Source organism: Equus caballus, chromosome 11 (assembly GCF_041296265.1).
Source record: "Equus caballus isolate H_3958 breed thoroughbred chromosome 11, TB-T2T, whole genome shotgun sequence".
In the NCBI taxonomy this organism is placed as follows: Eukaryota; Metazoa; Chordata; class Mammalia; order Perissodactyla; family Equidae; genus Equus; species Equus caballus.
The window spans coordinates 1,508,941-1,524,789 of record NC_091694.1 but is presented as its reverse complement, the minus strand read 5'-3'; the positions used below and the strand labels follow the sequence as shown (position 1 = coordinate 1,524,789).

Here is a 15,849-nt window from a genome sequence, read left to right as displayed (position 1 = left end):
TCCAGGCACTAGGGCACAATGCTGACTGTGACAAAGTCCTGCCCCTGAGAAGCCCAGAGGGTTGGGGAACCCAGGTACCATGAAACCAGGAAGGATGTGAGCTGGCCAATGGATATTGTCTCATTCTTACCATGAATGAATCAGGGGAATAATCTTGCCTATAGCTGCGGGCAGGTCTCCAGGGACTATTCCTGTGAACAGGGTCTGATCTCTTGGGTGAGCTGATGGAGCAGCCAGAAACCTGCCAGGCTGAGGCCCACCCCAGGGCCCTGTAGTGATGGCCACGAGGCCCACACCCTGACAGCCCCATCCACGTTGTGCTTATGCAGAACTTCAGGGAATGCACAGAAAGAGCCAAGAATCTGGGCTCGAGAAGAAAGATCGTCTGCATCTCAACAGGCAGAGGCTGTCTTAAGCCCTAAAATGTGACTCCTCACATGATCCGGTTGTGACTACAGCGTCCTGGTGGGGCTCATAGCTGCCAGAGCAGCCAGAGACAGGGGCAGCATCAGGCCCGGTGTCCCAGCCAGAGAAGCTGGGCAGGGGACCAATGTGCCTGTGCTGGTGGAGGATGAAAGAGGGGGAAAGGAGCCCCCTGCTGTCCCAGGTAAGCCAGTGCCCTGGTGGCCTCCCCTGGGTTTGGAGATGTCCCCAGCCCTAAGGCCCGTGGGAGGCCCCTGGGCCCAGTTCTTACACACCCTGGCCCCTAGCCCCATCCCAAGCCTTGCCGTATGCTGGGGTTAGCCAGGCGGCGGATGTCCATGAGAAGCTGCTAAGATTGGGGTTGAGGTCTTCCCAGTCAGGCTCCTTCACCTCACCCAGCACCCCGTTCAGACTCTGAAATGTGACCCGACCTTGTCCTTGCATTTGACACTGCACAGATGTGTCCATGCCCCGAGGAAAGCACACGCCCAGGGCTTGGTCCCCCTCCACTTGTGACTTCCCCCCACAGGCCCCTTGGCCTTCTCACCTCCCCTGTGGCCCCTTCCCCACTGCTCCTGTTCTCTCAGCCCAGTGCTGGCCCCCGGACAAGGGGTTGGGGGCGACCTCTGGCTCAGGGTGAAGGAGGGACTAAAGGCCAACATCCCTCCCACCTGACCGTGGAGCTGCAAGGTGACGTCCCCAGCCCACGTCCACTCCCATGGCCTCCTCTGGCCCCAGTCCACCCAACCTAGCACTGGCAGCCTGTCCTTCCGCTCCTACTGGCTTGTTGGTGTCTGGGGGGCTGATAAATAGCCCTCCTTCCCTCTGCTCTGAGTTCAGAAGAAATGAAGCATCCATACAGAGTCAGACAGGTGGGGATGAGGGGCAGCTTCTTCCTGGTAAACTGGACTGGAATGGGACCCCTGCCTAGACGTGGGGTGTCAGCTTCCTAATCCTCCCCCCATTCAAACTTCATCACTGGCAGAGCTGGGTGCCTGCGGGCCTCCCCAGCGGGGGCTGGCAGGGGCAGGCTGTCCCTCTGCTCCTGCAGAGAGAGACCAGAAGGCCCTCCCACACCTGCCTGCGGGGCAAGGGGGTCAAGTGAGGAAGAAGGGGCAGGCAGAACTGAAATTGAGATCGTCCATTAAGCGGCCAAGTAGAACAGGCTTTGCAGTTTCTCTAAACCTCACCGATCAATGAGCCACTCCTCTGTGGGGAATTGTGAGGGGGGACAGGCCCCCAACATTCAGCACCCCTTAACTATTCACTTTGGTACGGCCAGGAGCCCCAGGCTTGGCTGAGTCCTGCTAGAGGATGAGGGGGCCCCTTGGAAGGCCCTGCGTCCCACAGAGCCCTGGTCTCCTGGTGGCCCTTCTCCCTGCCCCGGGAGCCGGGTGGGCAGGGCCCTGGCCTGTCCCCCACTGTCGTGGGCCCAGCACAGCACTTGCACTCAGTTAGCAGGGCTGACCAAGTGGATTCTGGGACATCAGGTCTGGTTTCAGAGGCAGTGAAGGTGGTCACTTGGGCCAGCCCCTCTGCCTGGTGGGCCCCAACCTCCTGGCCTGGTTGGAGAAGCCCCCCAGTGACCACGTCTTTTGCCACACAGGTGCAGAGGGGAGAGGCGTGGAACGGGAATAGTTATTTCCCACCATCGCCTTGCTTAATCTCCACCACGGACTTGGAGGGGGTAGTAATCCCCCTGTTCTAAAGGTGCTGGGACCCTCACTGTCCCCTCTGCTACCCGGCCGAGCACGACAAGCCTGGAGGCTCCATGTCTTGGCCATCTAGGATCTCTGAGCCCCCTCCCCCCTCCACCGTCCAGCTTTCTCCCCTCTGCCGGCTCTACCCCTTGCTGTGAGGTTTCCTCCCTCCTGACTGTCAGGGGTCTGTGGGAATGGGGTGGCACTGGCAAGGTCTCCCTTTTCTTCCTCCCTCTGCAGGACGCTGGGGGCCAGGAGCCACCCCTCTCTGGGAGCAGCCCACTCACTTCGAGCCACCTGGGTCCAGCACTCCAGGAGGGCCAGGCCTGGAGGACAGGCCTTGGGGGAGGCCTGGTCCCCTTCCTCCCCTCGGGAAGAAGTTGCCTCAAGTGCCTGACCTTCCTATCCAACTTCCTCTTCTCTCTGCTCAGCCTGCTGGCCCTGGCCATGGGGCTCTGGGGCCTGGCCATCAGGGGCTCTCTGGGGAATAGTTGGGGGGGCCCCCTGCCTGCAGACCCCATGCTGGGGTTGGTGCTGGGGGGGCTGGCGGTGAGTGTGGTGAGCCTGGCGGGCTGCCTGGGTGCCCTCTGCGAGAATGCCTGCCTGCTGCGCTGCTTCTCGGGAGGCCTTCTCACTTTCCTGGTGCTGGAGGCCGTGTGGGGGGCCCTGGTGGTAGCCCTCTGGGGCCCACTGCAGGATGGCCTGGAGCATGCCCTGCGTGTGGCCATCACCCACTACCAGGATGACCCAGACCTGCGCTTCCTCATGGACCAAGTCCAGCTCAGGCTGCAGTGCTGCGGGGCCGCCTCCTACCAGGACTGGCAGAGGAACCTGTGAGTCCCGGAGCGCGGGAGGGAGGAGGGTGGCCTCTGGTGGTCAGCAGGGTCCCCGGGGCTGGAGGGGGGTCACCCCACACACACACACGTCTGCACACATACACACTCAGACCCAGCCAGGGCCAGGTGGACACGCAAGGATCTTAATGGAGAAGCCCAGCCAGCAGACTTAGAAAGTCACTTTTGGGGGATTTTCTTTGGTAAGGACATCATACAAAACACCTCAATGTCAAATGACAATAACTTTTAGGTTGATTCAGGATGTCATTCTGGACCACGACTCCACAGTCCTCCCTCCACCGTGTGTGCGTGTGTGTTTCAGCACTCTCTGCTCAGGCGCACAGCAGTTTCTTTTTTGTTCTGCTCGAGGCTATCTGTTTTGTCAACTGTCCCCAATGCACAGACTCTGGAGCAGCATCTGCTCTCTATGTGACACTCACGACAGATGGTATATGCTCCCCCCTTGGGCCTTCCTGGTGTGTGTATCCAGGGGAAACTGACCACAAGAGATGGAGTCATGTGGAGACTCTCAAAAACCAGCCATTCGTACCCAACAGTCACTAACACGTGTGGAGCCCATCCATGTGCCAGGCACTCTAGAAGCATGCACCTGGGTTGTTCTTGTTTGCTGGCTGCATGTGACCTTGGATTGGTGGCAGCTCCCTGTGGAGTTGTGGCCACTTATCCTTTGAGCCCCTTCCTTACAAGACCCACTCTTTTGGGAGATGAGGCAGTGCCTGTGAGGGAAGGTGAAGGGGATGAGCCTACAGGTTGCAGGGTCCTGGACACCTGTCGGAGGCCAAGGGCGACTGGGGACTGTGACCAGAGCAACACTCCCTGGCAGCCCTGGGAGCTCTTCCCAAGCCTCCCACCTCGTGTCACTGGCCAGTGCTGCCCCTCACTTCCCCACTATGACCCAGTGACCACTAAAGAGGCCTCTGTCAGGCCTCATCCCACCTTCTCCCACTCCAGTTCCACTGCTCAAACCAACTCAGCAGCATCTATGGAGCCAGGCTGTCTTTTTTTTTTTTTTTTTTGAGGAAGATTAGCCCTGAGCTAACTGCTGCCAGTCCTCCTCTTTTTTGCTGAGGAAGACTGGCCCTGAGCTAACATCTGTGCCCATCTTCCTCTACTTTATATGTGGGATGCCTACCACAGCATGGCGTGCCAAGTGGTGCCATGTCCACACCTGGGATCCGAACCAGCGAACCCCAGGCCGCCGAAGTGGAACATGGGCACTTAACTGCTGCACCACCGGCCTGGCCCGAGAGCCAGGCTGCCTTTATTTCCACCCCTCATCAAATGCTTGTCTCCCCTTCAACCATCTCATTAAATATGGCCCCTCTAGCCAAGAAGCTATTACATCTGCCTGCATGTGCAGAGGGCTACCACATGCCAGGATCAGTTATAGAAAGCTGGGTATTGTGTGTGTGTCTGTGTGTGCATGTGCATATGTATGTGTACATGCTTGCCTGTGTGAATTCATGCCTGTGTGTATGCAGGCGTGAACGTGTGCATGTGCATGAGTGTGGGTGTGTGTGCATGCGTGTGCACCTCTGTGTGTGTGTGTGTGGCCATGGAAGCTTGAAGGTGGATGGGAGACACTCTGTGCAGCACCAAGTCCCAAAACAGTGGGTGCTGCCCTCCAGCCTGACGCCCTGTGTGCCCTGCAGGTTCTTTAACTGCAGTTCCCCCGGGGTCCAGGCCTGCAGCCTTCCTGCCTCCTGCTGCATCAACCCCTGGGAAGATGGAGCCTCTGTCAATGACCAGTGTGGCTTCGGGGTCCTGGGCCTGGATGAGGATGCAGCTCAGAGAGTGGTGCACCTGGAGGGCTGCGGCCCCCCACTCCGACAGTGGCTGCGCGGAAATATCCCGGTCGTGGGTAGTTGCTTGATCACAGTCGTGGTGGTCCAGGGGGCAGAGCTCCTGCTGGCCACCCAGCTGCTGAGGGTCCTGGCTGGCCGCAAGGGGGCGGCGGAGAGCCCCGGAGGGGAGAGGGAAGGTAGGCCTAGCCACTGGAGTCCCAGAACTGATGTCTGGCCCTCTGCCAAGCTGGCTGGGGATGACTGGCACCGGGGACAAAAGATGGGGGCAGTGGGATAGAGTCTGGGACCCTCCCAGGGAAGGCGTCAGAGTGACCTGCGTGGGTGCTTGTGGACGTGCACCTCGGACACCCGAGCCGCCTCCACCTGCTGGGCCTCTGCTCCCCAGGGTCCCCTCTCCCCAAGGGCTGAGCCTGCCTGCCTCCTTCTCAGTTCTGTTGTTTCCCCAAGGCTCGGCTGGAATGAGTCCCCGGCGGCCACCTGATTTCGCTCTGTTTTGGAGGCTTTGCCCCCAGATCCACTGACTCACACTGCCTGATCGCTTGCAAAAGCCACTGTGGTCTAAGTGTAGACCGACCCCCAAGAGGTGCTGCCGGGCCAGCGTCTGCCTCCCACAGAGGATGCAGGCAAAGCCACCTGGCTGGGAGGGAGAATGGGGTGGGACAGGGACTGGATGAAATCTTGCGGCCAAGCCCCCAACTCTGAGCCCTGCCTGTGAGGTCCCACGTCCAAGGCCCATCTCCCACCCGCCTCTGAGGCCAGCCTCAGACCCCCACCTTCAAGGCCTAACCCTGAGACCCAGCTCCTTACCACAGCTTGGCATCTGCCCTCCTCTGGGGCCACCTCCCCCTTTGCTATCCATTGTGGTGGTTGAGGGTGAGGCCCAGGCCTCTTCCTCCAGAATTCTTTTTTTGGGGGGCAGTAAATGTTATTGAGATGTATCATTCATGCAGTAAATTGCACCAATCTTAAGTGGGCAGCACGAGGAATTCTTACCTATCTAAACACCTGGGGAACCACCACCAGGTCAAAATCCAGCCCCAGCAGGCTCCCCCAGCCCCTCCCTGTGGTCACCCCTGTTTGGACTTCACCGCCTTCGGTTAGTGTGGCCTTTCCTGGCTTTCACATAAACGGGATCACTGAGGGCCCTTCCCGAGAGTCACCATCTGGTCACCACACCTGGTCCATGTCGACACGCACCTGGGTGGCTTCCGGATAATGACTGCTGCCAGCGACAGTTTTGCACAGGTCTGGTATGGAGGTGGCCCTGCTTCTCCTGGCTGTGGTGTCAGGAGTGGAATTGCCAGGTCACGAGTGGGTGCCTGACCAGCTTTAGTGGACACTAAGGACAGGCTGGCTGGGCCACTGGGTAAGTTACCGAATCTCTCCGCACCTGTTTCCTCACCTGTGAGGAGGGGAAAGACGTTCCCTCCTCCTGGCGTGAGCTGTTGTTGGGCCTTGTCCTGTCCCACCTTCTCGGTCAGGCCTGCTCTGGCCACTGGGAGTGCGCGAGGCCACCTGCCTGCCTCGTCCCAGCCCTGGCCTGGCTGCTTGTGTCCCCGGCCATGAGAGAGCCAGGCTCAGAGCCCGATGGGTTTTCTTCCCTCTCAGCCTGGCCAGGGCCCTGCTGCCCCCACTGCCCTGCACCTTCATCCATACATTCTACTGACAACATGCCCCAAATGAGCAAGTGGGGGTGCACTAACTCTATTTTGAAACAAGGACAGCAAGCATGGGCCATGTTGGAAAGGACGAGGTCCTGCAGGCATGATGGTTCACAGTGGCCTTGCTCTCTTGCTGATGCCCTCAGGACTCCTGCCCACAACCATCCCAGACCCAAGGGCGCCTGCTGGGACGGGCTAGTGGGAGGGGCTTGTTCTCACCCTGGGACAGGGAGGATGGGGGCCTGGGTGAGGGGGACACTCCTGGGAGGTCCTGCTCTGGCTTTCCAGCCACCAGTGGAGAGGGGCTGGGGTCCAGCTCCCTGTCTCCAAGGGCAAGCCTGGGGGTGTGGGCCAGAGTCTCGGGAAGTTAAGCAGGGCCTGGCCGGCCCCAAGAGGGCATCCTGTGGGGAGATGGTGGGCTCCTGGGAACTAGTGTCTGGGGGCCTGAAGTCGCTGCCCTGTGCAGGTCTCCAGACACAATCTGGGCAATCCGGACACACTGCACTGGGGGGTGGGCCTCCTCCACAGGAATCCTGAGCAGGGGTTGGAGCAGACAGCAGGGTGGAGGGTCCCGGGACCCTGGGTGCTAGATGATTCCGTACTGGGCCAGCTCATGCAGCTCCAGGTGGTTGAAGGCCTCCCATGGGCAGATGACTGTGATATCTGCAAGAGAAGGAGGCCAGTGTCCAGGAGGGTGCCATGGCCTCAGAAGCCACTATCCCTCGGGGCCCTATTATCTACACCCCAAGTGGTGAGAGTACACGTCTTGGGTGTAGAGGCCTCCTCCCAGGACACACCAGCTTTGGGGGTGTGTGGAGTGGGTGTCCTGCCCAGGAAGAGTGGCTACAGCAGGCCCAAGGGAGGGACTGGAGGAAGGTGGGCCTTGCTGCCAGGGGGAGGGGACGGCAAGGGCGCCCTGTTCTTTTCCAGCCCCTCCAAGAACCCGGTGAACCCACAAATGAGAACAAGCTTCAGTTTCCACTGTTGGGGGAGATGTTGGGGGAGAAAACAAAGGACAGGCTCGGGGCGGGTGACACCCTAAATAAGCCTGGGCCTGAGAAAGCAAGGGAGGTTGGGCCTGGGCACACCGGTGGGTGAGGGGGCAGCTGGGTGGACCCTAGCAGTCGTCATACCTGTTCCCAGGCCTTCCATTCCAGGGATGTCGTCCCCAAACCTGTGAGGACAGAGCAGTCAGGGACTGTGGCCAGGAAGAGAGTGGGGTTGGGGGGGGGGGGGGCGTGTGTGCTCTTGACTCAGGTTCCTGAGAGCGTGGTGTGTCTGGGAGTGTGTCCCTGGTGTGTTCACGTGGGCTGTGAGTGTGTGTGCAGGGACACTAGTCGGTTGAGGGGGCTGTGGCTGAGTCTCAGGTGGGAGTGGGTGCTTTCGAGACCTGATGGCAACACCAGCTAGAGAGGGTGACTGGAGCCCTCTGAGCATCCCCCTGTCCCTCCTCCCATGCTGGGGAGTGGGGGGCTCTGAGACAGGCTGGGCTCGGGCCCTTGGAACTGCCCCATCCCATTAGCATGATGGGACCACCCAGCCAGGAAAGGGTGGCTGAGGCCCCTCCCCAGCCTCCCAGCTACAGCACAGCCGCCCTCCTATGCCACCTGAGGATCAGGGGGGTTGGGTGGGGGGGCTGGCCCTCCATCCCCTTGCAGAGGCTCCCCTCCTTGAGCTGTGCTTACCCTTGGACGCCTTTCTTGGGGGGCTTGCTCTTGAATTGTCTTGTTTGTCGCTGCTTAAACTTGGGGGGCCCTTTCCTGGGAGTGACGGGCCCCCCGGTCACCCGGGTGGCGGACCGGATCTCGGCCTTGGGTGGCTCCAGGTTCATGGTCAGGCCGGCAGACACCCTGTGGTGGCCTCTGGCTTCTGGACTCCTTCACGCTGTGGGCTGGGGGTAAACCAGGCCGGGGATCCCAGTCAGCCCTCCTGCTACTGATGCCCCTCGCAGATCTTGACCACCAGAGCAGAGGAAACCCTGAAACATGAGATCCAGCTCTGCCGGCCTTCACCCTTCGGTATGACCCTGATGGCAGGCCCCAACCAGCTCCTCGTGGGGCTCGACGTGGGGCTAGGCAGGGGAATGGGAATGCTGGGTGACCCCCAAGTGTACCCCTCCTCACACGTCTCCCCCTTCTCCTCTGTTCCCCACCCCTATCCCTGGGGGTTGGGACAGTCGGTCTCATTCATGGTGACATTCCAGCACCCAGTGGTGCTGATGAAGAATGACCGGAAAAATGGGAGGGCAAGGTGCCTGGGCAGAGCAGGGCCCTGTCTCAGAATGAGACGCCCAGCTGAGCTGTGTAACCCTCACCCAAGCAGTGTCTTCCCTCTGCTGGTAAATCCTCTGGCCACTCACTGCGCTTGGAGCCCACTCAATGCCAACATCACCTGCCTGGCTCGGGTGTGGCTGAGCAGGTCTCTCCGCTGCTCCAGACAAGGCCAGTGTCCTTGCACCCACCTCAAAGGGTGACCTCCCCACCTCTCCCCCAGAGCCTCTCCCCAGATGCCCTAAGCCCCAGTGACCTTGGCCAAGGGTAGCTCGGCTTCCTCTAAGCCTGTTAACACCAGAGGGAGACTCTAATCCCTCAGGGAACACCATGAGCCCAGAAGGGTCTGGGGCTAAGCACATGACACACAGGAGCCACTGCCCCTGGCACTGGAGAACCCAAGGACCACCTCTTGGGTCCTGTTTCTTGCCCTCGGTCTTGTGGGCTGTGATGCCTGACTCCAGCCTTGGGCTACCGTCAGCTCCCTGCTAGAGCGTCAGGACTGAGACCAACTGCGAGGTGAGGACAGGTGGCCCCACAGGGAGCAAGGCTTGGCGGCAGGTCCAGGGCACCTGGGATTGGGGTGGACCCCGCCATGGACCATCCCTCCCTAAGGTGCAGCCTTTGTGCCAGGACTAGCACCAGCCTGGGAGGAACCAGGGCTCAGGAGCCGGATCTGCGTGGGGTCTAAGGCGGACAGCAGCAGGCCTGGTGGTGCTGGCTGCTCAGACCCCACAACCCCACTCCTCACAGCCCAGATGTATAGGCCCAGTCAGACCCCCTCCCCAGTCCCAGGCCATAGGCCTGGCAAGGACAGCCAGGGGCCCTGATGGAGCTCCAGCTATCATGCTGTCCCCGTGGAAACTGATGCCTGAGCTGCCCAGGGCCCAGCCCCCCCTGTGGTTGGGGCCCACTCAAGCTGGCTGAGCATGTGTGGCCTAAGGCTCCCAGACCATTGCTGTCTCGGGGATGGCCTGCACCACTGTTCGACATGGGGGAGCAGGGAGATGGGCTGGGCACCCTCTCTGATGGAAAGGGCCGGGGATGGACTCTCGCAGACCCAGGCCTAAGTGTGGTGGCGAAAAGCCCACCTGCTGCCCACCCTCTGGGTAGATGCCCACTAACACCCTTGGGTAAATGGCCACCAGGAAAGGCGACCTGGGAAGGTCACTACTCACCAAGCTCTGGGGCAGGTCTCAGGGGGTTATGGGTGTGAGTGGCCAGGTTTCCCTCAGCAGGGTGCCGGCCTGGGCATTTATCCTGCTGTGGGTAAGCTGATTAGGACTGTCCTCTGACACCACACTAATGAGATTGTCAGGGGCCCTGGGGCAGGCACCCCCCGCCTTGACGCTTCTGGGGGACAGGGAAGCAGCTCAGGTGTGGTCAAGGGCCTGAAGGAAGGACAAGCCAAGGACGGGGCCAGGACAGGGAGGGGAAGTGTGATCAGGAACAGAACAGCAGGAGAACAGCAGCACTCTCTCTTGAAGCCGCTCAGCTTTGAAATGAAGATGAACCCGCACTGGCTGCCGTCTTGCACCTCTCCCTCTCTTTCAGTCCTCTGACTTCTGAAGAACCCACCTTTGTGGCCCCCAAAGCCGTGTGTAGCCAGGCCTCTATCTTTTTTTTTTTTTTTGAGGAAGATTAGCCCTGAGCTAACATCTGCTGCCAATCCTCCTCTTTTTGCTGAGGAAGACTGGCCCTGAGCTAACATGGATGAACATTTTCCTCTACTTTATACGTGGGATACCCACCACAGCATGGCTTTTTGCCAAGCGGGCCATGTCTGCACCCGCCAGGCCCCTATCTTTGGCCTCACCTTTCACCCCTCTCTCGTTCTCCGTACTCCGATGAGCCCCTTCCACCCCAGGACGTTTGCACCTGCTGCTCCCTGGGTGGTGCATTTTCTACACCTCTCTGCTTTCCCCCAGCTCCCTCCTCCTAGGCCTTCAGAGCTCTGCCCCAGTCTCATCTCCCTGGGGCGACCCCTCACACAGTATCAGGATGCCTATTTCATAGGACCTCACAGCAGCTGGAAGTTTCCTTCATCACACTTATCATGTAATTGTATGTTTGGATAATTCTTGTGTTAACCTCCGTCTCCCACACTAGAGCAGAATGGGGAGACAGATTTCCACCGGATCCCAGAGTCTAGCCCAGTGCCAGGTATTTGGCAGACGCTCCATAAGTACCTGTGGGATGAATGAATGAATGAACAATGACAAGATCCGCACTGGGACGGTAGTTTCAGCAAGGCTGGTGCTGACACTGTGCTGGCATCCTCAGCCGCCATGTTTTACATGCAGGAGGGGGCCTGCCCCATGGCAAGGGGCGAGGCCAGTGGCTTCTCTTTGGGGATGTCCCACACTGAACGGGCCTTTTCCACGACTGGTGAATTTTAAAACAAGGCTAATTTCGTAGGATCCACTGGGTGGGCTGTATACATACGTACACAAGTACACACACGTGTATATGGATATATGTATACATGTGTATACACATATATACAAGACGTTTTGTAAATCCCTATTTTTGAGGAAAATATAGAAACCCTCTTCCTACATCTCTGAGATAAACCCCCTCTATGTCGTGGACGACTTCAGGGGGTCCCGGAGCACACTGAGCTCTGCTGTGCTGCTCTATGTGGGGAACATCTTTTCCTGCACTGTTTTCAAATCTGTATCACAGGGGTTAGACTAGACACTGAGATAGACTCTAATAAATATGTCACCATAATCACATTTCTCTGAACCCACCAAAGCTCTGAATGCTTCTGGATGACACTCATTAGCTGTCCAAGACAACAGCCTGAACTACTGCGTGTCTTGTTAGGCATTGGTATGGCACATTTTGCGGTTGCGTGGTTTTAGTCTACTGTCCACAGATCTCTATCTCTCTGTGAAACGCTGGCTTTACACTAAAGACCCCAACCTGGGAAGACCTGTTTATCAGCGCAAATCCCTTGTGAAGTCCTGTTACAATCTTAGCCAAATGAGTAGGAATAAAACAGGCATAAATTCATGTAACCCTCGCCAGGCCCAGGCCACTGGAATCAGATCTTGGAGTTGCTTGGAGGCGGATGAGGGGGGAAAGTTTCCATGGAGGAGGGTGAGCAGGACATGGGGATGGGCAGTGAGGGCCCTAAGATAAAGTCCTACCTGGGCCAATGGTCCAGTGCCAGGTCTGTAGCCAAGGACCAGGCTGGTGCCGGGAGGCTGGTTCCAAGGCTAACACTCGAGGTCTTCCGGTCCTTCCAAGCCCACTGCCTTGGGAGCCATGGCTAAGCAGCTTGAAACGGCTGGTGGCCAAGCAGTGCTCAGGCCCCTGAGGCTGACCTGCAGCCTTCTACCTGGTGGTGGAAGGGTGTCTCCCAAGGACCCGAGCAGCTGAGGGCTGACTGCAGCTGGATGAATGGGGTGCTTCCCGGGCTGCCTTCAGGCGTTGGCACCAAGGGCTTTGCCAATGGCAACTTCACGGGACCAGATGGTCCTCTCTCTGCCGCATGTTGAGAGTAACCAGAGCTGACCTCTGGGCAGGACTTCTGGGATGCTGGGACATGGAAGGGAGCCCCGGGGTCACTGTCACTTGAATATTCAAGGAAATGAGTCTTATTTCACCCTCACAGGTTGGTGAAGGCTGTGGGTGCTCGGTAAATATGACCACCTGTCCCTGCTTTCTTTGATGAGGCAACACAAACCTTACAGACATATAACGACACAGAAGCCTCCTGTCTAACCACCACAGAGAACTTATTTATTCTCAGATAAAGTCAATAAATAACTCTTCCTATTCGCATCCAACACAAGCCCCATAAAGAGATGACAAATAAAAGAGGCAGTGTTGCTTCCCAATAAGGAACCGCCAAGCTGGAGCCCCTTAGGGCGAGGGCCTCCGTCCGGGTGAGGCTGTCTGGCTGGGCCGGCTCAGCCTCCACTCCTCACTCGGAGCCGGATCTCCATCCTGAGGAAGGCCTTGAGGTTCTCGTCAGCCACGTGCTCCTCCAGGGCAGCCAGGGCCCGCTCCCCACCGTCCTGGTAGTGCTGCAGCAGCGTGTCCGCGTACTCCACCCACACGCAGTTGGGACAGCCGCTCATGCAGCAGTTGGTAGGGGGCTGGAGCTCAGGTGGCAGGGGGTACGGGGGTCCCAAGGGGCCCCTGCCGGGCAGGGAGGATTTGGGCTGCCTAGTGCTGTCTGCACCTGATTGGGAGCCCACCTCCACATGGTCCTTCGTGAACTCTCTGCGGCCTTCACGGACTCGGATCCAGGTGTGGTGCCTGTGCAGAATGTTGCTGCCTTCAGGAAGCCTTTGGCAGCAGTCCCAGCTGGAGAGTCGGCGTGGCCCCTAAGAATGCAGATAAGCATATGAGTCTCTAGGAAGCTGGTAAGGCCTCGCCTGCCCCCAGCTCTGGGGAAATTTCATCCTCCTGTCACTGGTCGGGGGCTCCATGTCCTTCTTGGCTTCCTCATTTCCTGTGTTACTTTAGACAAGTTACTTTTCTAGACTCAGTTTCCTGTCTATAAAATGGGCATGATGGTTGGTATGAACACGACACAATTATGATTCATGAGAAGTGCTGGGTTCAGGACCAGGCACTAGGTGTGCACTCCAGCAGTGGCGGGGTGGGAGGGGGGGAGGGGGGGAGAAGCTTGGTACCTCCAGCTAAGATAACTGCTCTATGGACAGGAATGGTGGCAGGGAAGCCTGTAAGCTTCGGCCACACAGCCACCTCTCCCTCTCTAACCAGTACAGCCACGCCCCCCACGCCCAACCATCCTGACTAACCACATCATCCTCTCATCTCTGTGTCCCTCTGTCACGAGAAGCCCAGGCCTCCCAGGTCATCCCCCAAAGGCCGCGGGAGGATGGGGGGCAGCCTTCCCTCCTTCCTCCCTCCCCAGCCCAGGTCCCCAGGGCCCCTTCCCTGTTCTGTGTGTCTCCAGAGCACTCAGCAATGACTGACACTGCCCAAATTTCCTTCATTTCTTCAACTCCTCCTGCAAGAAGCATCAGCTCCTTGTTCACTGCGGCTTCCCCAAGGGCTCGCACACAGCAGACGCTCGACAGATACTGCCGAAGGAGTGAACGAGCTGAGAACCCGGCTGGTGCTATCCCGGGGCCCTGCCCAGTGGCAGAGCGGCCCTTCTCGCACCCCGCCAGGGCGGAACAGACAGGAGGCGAGGCCCGCAGGCTGTCCTGCCCACCGGGAGCGCGGCGGTTGCAGCTGTCCCCTAGGAGGCGGGGAGGCCGGGCGGGCGCCGGGCCCCGGCCTCCCGAGCGCGCCCCAGCCCCGGTCCCCGCCGGTACTTGCCGGCGCACGAGCAGCGGCGGCCACCGACCGGCCTCCCACGGCCAAGCTCCGCAGCAGCATCGCCGGCGGCCTGGCCCACGGCGCACGCGCGCCTCAGACCAGGGCCCCGCCCGAGCCGTGAGCGGCAGCCGCGCTGTCCAATCGCAGCCCGTCAGGGAACAGCGCCGTCCCAATGAGCGTGGGGCTGAGCGCAGGAAGCGCAGGTAGCGGTTGTGGGGCGGGCCGTGCGGGAAGGCGGAAGTGGCTTCTTATGGGAGCGCAAGGAGCGCAGATGGCGGGAGCTCGGCGCGGAGCGGCGGCACCCGCAGGGGCGGCGGGGCCTGGGATCCGGGGGCGACTGCACGGCCGGCAGCAGCCGCAGCAGCGGGGGAAGCAGGGCTCGGCGCCGTGGCCCCGGCCGCGCAGGTGGGTGTCACCGCTCTGGAGTCTCTCCCGGCCCCTCCGCCGGCCGGGCCCAGCGCCCTGGTGTTGGTGCGGTGGGCGCGCGGGAGCGAGTCTCCGCTGTGGCGCCTGCCACTTCCTGGGGTGCTGTCTTTGCGAGGCGGACGAGGTCAGGAAGCGACGGGCCTCCCCGGGCTCTCGGAGCGCCCCTCACCCAGCGTCCTGGGAGAACCCGGTTCGGGGGCCGCCTCCGAGCGAGCGTGAGAGGAGGGGTTGCTGCTGCCTTGACCCGCACGCGCCGCGGCAGCCAGGGTGGCCTGCGAAGTTTCTTTCTCGAGGCCCAGCTTCGGTTTCTCTGATTCTGCTTATGCTGGGCTTGGGACGCGTCTCACTCTGGTGTTCTCCTTTCCAGCAAAGAGAAGAAGAAAGTGAATTGCAAGCCCAAGAACCCGGATGAACAGGAAATCCCTTTCCGCCTCCGAGAGATTATGAGGATCCGCCAGGAGATGAAAAACCCCATCAGTAACAAGAAGAGGAAGAAAGAGGGTAACGTGCTGGCCCATGCTGGGGAGCTGTAAAGCTTTGTGTGTTTGAATACACTTAATTGCGCAAATATTTAATGGCATTTCAGGCAAAGGACACTGCCCAGATCCAGTGGTCCGAGGGTACAGGAGCACACGGAGGACTGACTGACGGCCACTGTTGCCAGGGCCAAAATGGTGACTGGTGGAGGGGCAGTGTGGTTTTAGGTGAAGCTGCAAAAGGAGCCTGTGGGGCCTCACATAAGGAGTGTTGATCTCCACTCCAGAGCAGTGGAGATCTCTCAAACGGGATGGTGGGTTCAGATTTACTCTGAGAAAAAGTCACTACGTAACAATTGAGAGAGTGAGAGTGGACATGGCAGGCCCGTGAGGCTCTTGCAATTGAGAAATAACTGTTCCCTGGACCAGCGTGCAGAAACCACGGTGGAGAGAAGTGGATGGTTTCCTGAGGTTAAAGGGAGAATTGATTAGACCCCGTCTGAGAAAGTTACCTTTCCTCCCCTCCTCCAAGGCCAGGCCGGGTGCCCTCCTCCCAGCCTCTGCCAGAGGTGACACGCAGGGCACACTGGGGAATGGAGTCCAGCGTGTTTGTCTGTGCATATTTGTTTTTCCAAATGTGGGGCTGATTTTATAGCAATGCTGTTTTATAATTTCTTTGTAAACCTTAGGTTTTTCACTGGGGGCTATAGCTGCCAAAGGCATAGTGAAATAAAGAGTCGAGGAAGGGGAGGGGCAGAGGAGGGACGCTGCCCCTGCTGGAAGATGGCACATTTTGAACCGTGCTCCATTGAATCAGCACTCTTTTTGGTTATTTACAAGATACAAGCCTACCTCCTTGGTAGAATCCAAGAGCTCTGAAAGGTATTGAGGCCCAGCCCTGCTCCCTCCCCTGAGAGAACCCCG

General features: G+C 59.2%; 4 protein-coding genes across 5 annotated transcripts in view; 2 read left to right on the top strand and 2 right to left on the bottom strand.

Annotated features, from left to right (window-relative positions):
- Positions 1–329: 329 nt before the first annotated feature.
- On the top strand, positions 330–5,754 carry TSPAN10 (tetraspanin 10). Its single transcript, XM_005597064.4, has 3 exons — positions 330–607; positions 2,364–2,956; positions 4,633–5,754. Exons 1-3 carry the CDS (start codon positions 551–553, stop codon positions 5,060–5,062), a joined length of 1,080 nt encoding a protein of 359 aa, XP_005597121.1. The 5' UTR covers positions 330–550; the 3' UTR covers positions 5,063–5,754.
- Positions 5,755–6,470: 716 nt separating this feature from the next.
- Positions 6,471–12,226, bottom strand: PDE6G (phosphodiesterase 6G). Of its 2 annotated transcripts, none has more exons than XM_070226797.1 (4): positions 11,872–12,226; positions 8,132–8,337; positions 7,580–7,620; positions 6,471–7,109 (listed from the first exon to the last, which is right to left on the bottom strand). In XM_070226797.1, exons 2-4 carry the CDS (start codon positions 8,275–8,277, stop codon positions 7,033–7,035), a joined length of 264 nt encoding a protein of 87 aa, XP_070082898.1. In that variant the 5' UTR covers positions 8,278–8,337; positions 11,872–12,226; the 3' UTR covers positions 6,471–7,032. The 2 variants fall into 2 exon arrangements, with proteins under 2 accessions (XP_070082898.1, XP_001488767.1); XM_001488717.5 differs by lacking the exon at positions 11,872–12,226 and adding an exon at positions 9,895–9,941.
- A 217-nt stretch (positions 12,227–12,443) lies between these two features.
- OXLD1 (oxidoreductase like domain containing 1) lies at positions 12,444–14,287 on the bottom strand. The gene is made up of 2 exons (XM_023651791.2): positions 14,024–14,287; positions 12,444–13,056 (listed from the first exon to the last, which is right to left on the bottom strand). Exons 1-2 carry the CDS (start codon positions 14,081–14,083, stop codon positions 12,637–12,639), a joined length of 480 nt encoding a protein of 159 aa, XP_023507559.1. The 5' UTR covers positions 14,084–14,287; the 3' UTR covers positions 12,444–12,636.
- CCDC137 (coiled-coil domain containing 137) overlaps positions 14,268–15,849 on the top strand; it is a 6,742-nt gene continuing 5,160 nt past the window's right edge. Inside the window, exons 1-2 of the mRNA XM_023651785.2 lie at positions 14,268–14,428; positions 14,817–14,950. Of these exons, the coding sequence (XP_023507553.1) occupies positions 14,274–14,428; positions 14,817–14,950 (289 nt within the window). The 5' untranslated portion in view covers positions 14,268–14,273. The remainder of the gene's footprint in view (positions 14,429–14,816; positions 14,951–15,849) is intronic.